This window comes from Neolamprologus brichardi, chromosome 14 (assembly GCF_056152115.1).
Source record: "Neolamprologus brichardi isolate AB-2024 chromosome 14, ASM5615211v1, whole genome shotgun sequence".
NCBI lineage: Eukaryota > Metazoa > Chordata > Actinopteri > Cichliformes > Cichlidae > Neolamprologus > Neolamprologus brichardi.
This window is the reverse complement of record NC_142117.1, coordinates 33,781,869-33,790,363: the sequence shown is the minus strand read 5'-3', so window position 1 is coordinate 33,790,363 and position 8,495 is coordinate 33,781,869. Positions and strand designations below refer to the sequence as shown.

Genomic DNA, 8,495 nt, shown 5'->3' with positions numbered 1-8,495 from the left:
TATAAACAATACAGCAGATACTGAGGTGACATTTGATCTTATTGAGATATCTGATCTCAAAGCAGGTAAGAAACTGAGATAAGCAACTCTGTGGATGAGATATTTTTGAAATATGTTATTTAAAAAAATAAAATTTTTTGAAAGATGCACAAAATTATTTATTTCTTTAGTGTGTGGTATCAGAAGTGGATGTAGGAGATCTGCACATCGCCTTCTATCTCCAACATGTCGATCTCATTGAAGGACTGCCAGCGATGGGAAAAGTCAAACAGATGCTGCCCGTTCACAAACACCTTAAACCTCTGGTTCCCACAACGGATTGACATCTGAGGGACAGAGAGAAAACTTTTGAATGCTGACACACAAAGTTGTCTAGAATTTGCCAAAATCACATTAAAATTTGCTTCTAAAATTCATCATAAGGACTTGATATTACGACTGCATGACTGATGCTACTTACATCAAAGTACTGGCCCTCCATAAATGGATTCATGCTCATTTCTCTCTCCTCCTGGCCCCAGTTTCCTCCAATCATACTGTTTCTTACAACAATTCCTTCCCTGAATCTCGGATAGATGTGGAAAGCGACATCTCGAGATCTGCTCACCAAAAACTTGATGCTTAATCTGAAACACACATCCATGAGCGTTAAACATTCATGTTAGCACTTTAGTACTGCACTAGAGATTTCGGCAAGTAGTCTTAAAATCACACACTTGTGTGCTCCATAGGGAACCATGCCTCTGATGACGATAGTCCTCTTAGGGAACATCCCTCCTGGGATGATGTTGGAGTAGGGCACAGGCTTAAAAACAAAATGAGATATCTTATATGAGTATTATAGTATTACACAGTAAGTAAGAGTTGGGAATCACCATACATCCCACGATACGATATTATCACAATACTTAACGCACGATACGATATTATTGCAATTTTTAAAAATATTTTGCGATATTCAGATTCTGTACATAAAGGTAAACTTTATCAATATTCATTTTATCTAATATCAAAGTCTCACACTTAGTCTTTCTCTCATTTCAGTCAGTTTTATTGTTGACAAACTGAACGGTTTGTATTACAGTCTAGTCCAACTTAACTGAACGCAACCATCTGGTACAATTATAGCTATTCTGAACTATGCAATTTATGAAAACTATGAAGCCCCTTCAGAAACTGAAGAATTTGAAAGTAAATTAAAACAAAATATAATTTTACATTAAATAAAAAAGTTTTAAACTTAATTAAAATAAAACATGTCTTAAATTAAAATAAGTAAACTGTCATGTTTATTGCTGCCAAAAAAAAGTTAAACACATTTGGACAGTGAAGGAATGTCAGGATTCTTGCTCAGAAAAAGGATCAACGTGCTCTGAAGTCAGAGCACAAAAAACTTTTTTGTAACAAAATATCGATTTCTGCTGTATCGATACATTATTAGCAAACAAAATATCACGATACTACACAGTATCGATTTTTTCCCCCACCCCTAACAGTAACACAGGTGGCCTCATAAGAGGTGTACAAGACCTGTTGATGGTGTCCTAAAGGTTACAGTCTGGTGTCTAATGGGATTGAAGTCTTGTTTGACAAATTCAGTGATTGTCAAACTTTCTTTGTTATGCATCATTTCAGAAACCAACAAAAGTTCAAGCTACACAACCCACATGCTTTTCTTAGTCATAATAATAGAAAAGGTAAAATTGAACATTTTCATTAAACAAAGTTCAGCATGTGAGCTTGTTTATGTTCTCTAAACAATCGATCTTCATTTGACTAAATTCGCCTCATATTTTCAGATTTAATCTTTCAATATAATACCCATGGAGTCAGTGACTGGACTGAAAGTTGAGTGTTATGCAAATTTTACTTACAGGGTTGTAGACTGGCTGCCCACTCATACCCTGATTAGTAGATAGAAAATATGAGTAGGTTTAGCAAATGTAAATATATATAAACTGTGTATAAAAAGAACATGTCGATTTTTGTGCATTGTTCTCACCGGCAGATTTGAGCCTGGAAAGGCGCCCTTAAATAATAATAATAATGATATTAATAATAAGAAAAAGAAATACAAAAACAAAATTAAAATGAAAGATAAATAAAACTTAAATTAAGATTTTTGTCATAAAAATTCAGCTTGCACAGATTATTTAAGTTATAGCATAATTTGATACCCCCATTCCACCTCCCATGCATCCTGGATATCCATCCTGCAAGGAATCAATCAGAAGTTTTAAAATTACTTTATTCTGTTACATATGTGTGACCTACATTTTATAATATAGCAAATGTAAATCTGAGGATTTTTTTTTTTTACCCCCATGTCACCTCCTGGATATCCTCCTGGCTGAAATGTTCAAACATGTTTGTTTAATGATGTGTGTACTAGCATGTTATTTGAAAACTTACAGTGGCCTTGTCAAAAGCAAATATACAATATTCACTATACTTACTCCCATTCCTCCTCCCATGCCACCTGGGTAACCTCCCTGGAAGTCAAAAGAAACACAGTGCAGTTCAAATGTGCAGACTTCCTCTCACTACAGCTCCAGTAATATTTAAAGAAATTGAATGTAAAACATGCTTCAGTAAAAGTAGCATACCCCCATGCCACCTCCTGGATATCCTCCTGGCTGAAAAGTTCAAATATGTATGTTTTACCATTTGCGTACTAATGTGGCACTTGAAAAATTACAGTGATCTTATCAAAAGCAAATGTTCAGTTACTCAGTACACTTACTCCCATTCCTCCTCCTATGCCACCTGGGTAACCTCCCTGGATGTCAAAAGAAACACAGTGCAGTTCAAATGTGCAGACTTTCTCTCACTACAGCTCCAGTAATATTTAAAGAATCTGAATGCAAAACATGCTTCAGTAAAAGTAACATACCCCCATGCCACCTCCTGGATATCCTCCTGGCTGAAAGGTTCAAATATGAATGTTGAATAACATGAATTCTAAAGTGGCAATTGAAAAATTACAGTGATCTTATCAAAAGCAAATGTACAATTACTCAGTACACTTACTCCCATCCCTCCTCCCATGCCACCTGGGTAACCTCCCTGGATGTCAAAAGAAGCACGGTGCAGTTCAAATTAAATATATGCACACTTTATCTCACTACAGTAATATTTAAAGAAACAGAATGCAAAACACATCTCAGCCAAAGTAACATACCCCCATGCCACCTCCTGGATATCCTCCCTGTTGAAAAGCAGGGAATGACTGTAATCATGAAAAAGCTGTGGTAAATTAATTTGTATCATTTTGATATTACATATATATACTCACTCCCATTCCTCCTCCCATTCCACCCTAAAAAGATCAAATAGGGAAAAAATTAATTAAAAACAAAATCTTCACAAAGTAAGTGCTGTTGACCATAATAAGGATTAAACACAGAAATACAAGGAGAAATCTAGCATATTGATAGAAACATACTTATTCATTCATTCATACAAACATATTTATTCATCTGCTAATTTCACATTTGTAAAGAGATGACTTTGAAACCCAGCAAAACATGAAAGAAAAAAGTTTTTCTGAATATGATGCAACATGTACTGTTTTAATTATTCCCATTCCTTCATGATACCTATGCATGCCCTATTGGGTGTAACAGTGTTTATGTGGTATTATTCCACTTGCCACAAATGTCAGTGTAATGGGGAAACAGCGCCCCCTCTCGGTGTGGCTGGTTAGGTGAGGCTGGCTGCAGTAATCGCTGCCTGTCTAGCCATACGTGAGTTGTAGGTGTATTGTTTCGGACACAATGTAGCTAAGTAGTACAGACACACGAAACATGTTTGATTAACTGATGGGCACCGAGTGTAATAAGTGGTTAGTGGACACATTTCCAACACCAGTTTTATGTACTTTTCATTTGTTTATTATTGTGTAAAACTGTATGCTAAAGCGGAATGCTAATGGGATGTTCTGCCGTAGTGTGCTGTGCGGAGTGGTGTGTGGCGAGTAGTGATGTTCGATTCGTGAACGAATCGTTCAATACTCGAGAATCACTTTACTGACTCGTGAATCATGATTCACAAGTCCAACTGACTCACTGACTCATCCCTGTTTCTGTTAGCAAACTAATTCGCTTAGTAGAAATATATCTAGCTTATAATTAAAATTGTGGGGGGAAAAAACAACAGCCAGTTTCTTAACAAAAGCATTTCTGCTCTGAACTGGAAGAAAAAACCCTGAGTAGAAGCTCACATCAAGAAAATAGCTCCTCGGTTCACAGTAGCATCGCTCTGCTAACATGCTAACAGCACATTTGAGCTACTCACTCCCTCCCTTCCTGTGCTGAATCGTAAGCGTAAGCAAATCACTCAGGACTCGCTCACCCCCTCCCTCCTGTGCTGAATCATAGAGCGAACGAATCACTCACTCACTAACCCCCTCCCTCCTGTGCTGAATCGTAAGCGTAAGCGAATCACTCAGGACTCGCTCACCCCCTCCCTCCTGTGCTGAATCATAGAGCGAACGAATCACTCACTCGCTCACCCCCTCCCTCCTGTGCTGAATCATAGAGCGAATCTTTGCAAGCTCCTTTGACGAGCGAAAGAATCACTCACTCACCCCCTCCCTCCTGGCTCACAGCTTCTTCTTCTTCTTGGTTGGCAACCAATGTTAAGGCGCATTACCGCCCCCTGGCTCACAGCTCAGTGGACATTTAGATGAGAAAATATATATTTAACACATTTAAGGAAAATACTAATAAAATACAAATAAACAAAATAAATGTTTATTAAGCAATTTTGATAGGAAATTGCTTAATTTTAGAAATGTTTTTGCTCTTTTTTGCTCTATAAAATAGTTGTTTTTTTTTAGAATCATTCATCTTAGCAGTGGGATTTACATGAAAAGAGAAACAAATTAAGTTTGAGTGAAAATGTAAATTTTTTGCACTCTCTGGTCAACTGACTCAGTGAATCAAATGACTTAAAAAACCCGATTCACTTTGGTGAGTGACTCATTAAAACTCGATTCAGTGAAAAGAATCAAATTTACCATCACTAGTGGCGAGCCCTTTGCACTGATACAACACCGTTGTTTCCATTCAGGAAATAAAGCGGCAACGATCGATCAGAGACTCTTTGTCTTCTTAAAAACACAACACAACGCAGAGTCGAGGAGTCTGTTTGGGCCGAACAGTGGGGTGAAGCAGAAACCGGTTACATGGGCACATTAGCAGAAATCGTTAGCCAACAGCTGCCAGACTTGTTAAATGTAAGCTTATGATAATTTTGGCTTAATTTATTTTCCCCAGCAAAGCTCGAAGCATCAATGCAGAAGATTCACAGAGCTGAGGACTCACCCCAATAAAATTAATCATCTGGATGGAAACATCTCCTGCAATCTGCAGCCCACGAACTTGCTCCATAGGGATGCGGTGTTGAAAAGTATGGAAATCAAACCCATTTACTTTAATCTGCAACAGAATAATGTCATATTGGTGTTACATTAAAGTAAAAGAAGCATAAATGGTAATAATATAACTGACTGACTATAACTAATATCTTATAATTATATTATAGTGAGTATAAACCACTTATTGAGTCTTTACTTACAGGATAAAATAAACGAGAAATGGTTTGCATTGTCTGTACAACAGTTTTACCTGACCTGATAGCCCTGAAAATTAACAATGACGACCATTTCAAAATGCTCTCCTTTTCGAAAAGGCATCCTGTGAATCTTCTCCTCTAATCCCCAGGATCCATTCTGACAGGTGTTGAAGACCACCTTGTCCCAGCCATCAAATCGAGGGTTGAAGTGTAGGGCAATGTCGCTGGATTCATATTCTCCGCAAATCAGGTTGATAAAGAACCTGCCAATGAAAAGAAAGAAAGAAAAAATAAATAAAATTACTGCTGTCAGCGTTAATCTCGTTAAAATGATGTTCACTTCATAACTGCATTAAATCTCCGTTAACGAGTTACTGCGGATCGCCCGTGCTTGGGGCTGGATGGTTTCACCGTATTAGCGTGGTTAGCATGTTAACGCGTTGACTCTGTCCAGCCCCTTATAACTAATGATAACCACCTTGAGAATGGACTAAATATATTTAACAGCTATTAACTCTTGCAAAGTGCACAGTGTCACAAGTTTATGTCTTCCACTCACCTGGTGATGTGCTTAGGAATGGTCCCCTGGATATAGATGGACATCCCTTCCCTCAGCCCTCCATAAATAGGCCCTAGATAGGGTATGTTCTGTGCCATGGACAAAATATTAAGTAACTATAACACAGCAACACTGTGTGTTGTATGCAAGTCTATGAAGTACACTTACAAATGTCAGTCGTGTTATGATTAGATCAGCTAAATCAAATTACTTTGCAGTGCTTAATTACAGTACTCTAGTAAATATTAATCAGGCATTTCCAAACTATTTGGTTTGTACCAAATGTTGTTTTATTTGTTTCAGTGAAATCATTTTTGAAGCCAACAGAGGCCCAGCATTTCAATATTTAATACAAAAGCCTGGGCAGTATGGACAGCATTGTGATTGTATCTAGTGTCTAATCTTATTTCGCAACAGTTCTTACTCTCCCAGTTTGGCCTCTCTCTGTGTGTGTTACTGGGCATGACAAAACACATTCAGTTCATACATTATATACACTGTCTTCCGTAATGCTGGGACGAATACACAATTTTTGTACTTTTGACTCTGTATACACCACAGTGGACAAGTCTTAAATATGATCAGCCTGTCTCTGTTAAGATGCCATGTACACAGGTCTTTAAGGTGGCCGTGATTAAACCATTACTTAAAAAGACATTACCTTACCTAGCACGTGTCCAAATCACAGACAAACAGTATCCCAAATTCTTCATTTTTAGTTCACAAATACTTCTTATAATGACTCCTAAAATGTTGGAGCTTTTAGCTCTTTATACAGTAAAGTTACAGGAGCATACAAATAATAATCGGTCAGTTATCTGCCAGTTTATTGAAATAATTCCATTCGATAACACGAGAGAACAATAAATATATAATTTTCTGTTGTAACATTCAAACTGAACGGTAATGTAATGACACTCACTTTTCAAGTTTTCACTAAAAAAGCTCATTTCTTCCATGTCTAGTTGGTTCTAATTCGGGCGTAATCAATTGGATCCACTCTCCCTGCCCAGTGAATCCTCCCAATGCAGGGGAAACAAATTCTGTCGGGCATACCTAGTTTGGCACAACACTTGTCTCCACAAACGAGGGGCTTGAAATACCCTAGAAATCTCAAGTAAGTCTGCCATCTGAGAGCAAAGGGATCTATTGGGTTTATATGGTACCTTGTAGGTGAGTAGAAGGATTTTAAATTGCTACTATCAGAGAAATATGGTCTCTCTTTCCAGTCCCTCTCAGCAACTAATATTTCCATACTGCTTAAATAAAAGCAAGGATTACTATTCATCTCTGATTCACTTTGAGTGACTGTTTCGCCCCGTCTATATCCACCTGTGCCTGTCCCTGAGCCTGGATCTGCTGGAAGTTTATCCCTGTTAAAAAGAAGTTTATCCTTCCCAAGTGCTTGATCACAGAGGGCTATCTGATTGTTGAGGCCTGGCTGGGCGACAGCTGTCATGATTTGGCACTATAATAAATACAACTGAATTGAATTTAGCTATATATCCAGACCTACACTTCATTATCTGTCAGATTGTTAGTCTATCCTTCTACTAGTAACCGTGAGCAGTACTATGGTCAAATAGAACTTTGTTTACTTATCCTGTTCTAAGCATTGTAACCTTTCCTAATCTCGTGCCTTCATAAATGTCCCCCACTTTAAATGTGTCATTCTTTGGAAACCACTGGAGAAAACTGAATAACTAAAAAGAAGATCCAACTGAAAATACTAAATCATTTTTGATTCCTCTGAACTGCTTTGTGGTGTCACTTTTTTGGTTTCTCCTTACAAAAACAGCCGACCTTCCATTGTGATATTATCTTAATTCTTTAACAAAGTATGTTCAGTGATTGCAGTTTTCAGTTCATAAATTTGCAAAATCCTGTAATGGTAATGAAACTATGAGAACCTAAGGACAATTTATTACATCTTCTCAGCATAAAATTCACACAGTGCCACAGGCTCAAATATTATCATTGTTATTAACAGAACAAAAACAATGACGCTTGTTTAAGACCTAATGGAAAAACATATTTCTATGGGTATCAGTGCGTGCAGATACTTACCGGGCTATAGATTGGCTGATAGCCAGGAGGAGAAACAAACATGGCTGCAGTCAGTAAGATGGGCGAGCAGAACAAAGCAGGAGAATAACTACCTGTGATCAAGCACTAATACCACCCGGACGCCTTATTTTATACAAGCAGTGAAGGAGGAGTAGATCAGGGTACTACACCCAGCCCTGCATCACTGTGTTTGTTTTGGAAGAACCTGATTCAAATAACCTTTGCCCCAGCAGAGGAGTGGCACTTAGGTGAAAAAAAAAACGAAAATGCGTTTGTGTGCAGCTGTGCAAGG

The 8,495-nt window shown here is 37.8% G+C and overlaps 1 protein-coding gene across 2 annotated transcripts; it reads right to left on the bottom strand.

Moving 5' to 3' along the window:
- Positions 1 to 9: 9 nt before the first annotated feature.
- Positions 10 to 8,292, bottom strand: LOC102779851 (galectin-4-like). 2 transcript variants are annotated; one of them, XM_087851168.1, is made up of 16 exons: positions 8,204 to 8,292; positions 6,137 to 6,225; positions 5,636 to 5,840; positions 5,328 to 5,441; positions 3,296 to 3,319; positions 3,182 to 3,208; positions 3,031 to 3,066; positions 2,894 to 2,923; positions 2,457 to 2,492; positions 2,321 to 2,350; positions 2,178 to 2,213; positions 2,003 to 2,029; positions 1,875 to 1,904; positions 717 to 805; positions 461 to 626; positions 10 to 326 (listed from the first exon to the last, which is right to left on the bottom strand). In XM_087851168.1, the coding sequence occupies exons 1-16, from the start codon at positions 8,243 to 8,245 to the stop codon at positions 180 to 182; spliced, it is 1,128 nt and encodes a 375-aa protein (XP_087707294.1). In that variant the 5' UTR covers positions 8,246 to 8,292; the 3' UTR covers positions 10 to 179. The 2 variants fall into 2 exon arrangements, with proteins under 2 accessions (XP_087707294.1, XP_087707295.1); XM_087851169.1 differs by lacking the exons at positions 2,321 to 2,350; positions 2,457 to 2,492; positions 3,031 to 3,066 and adding exons at positions 2,607 to 2,636; positions 2,744 to 2,779.
- Between the last annotated feature and the right edge of the window lie 203 nt (positions 8,293 to 8,495).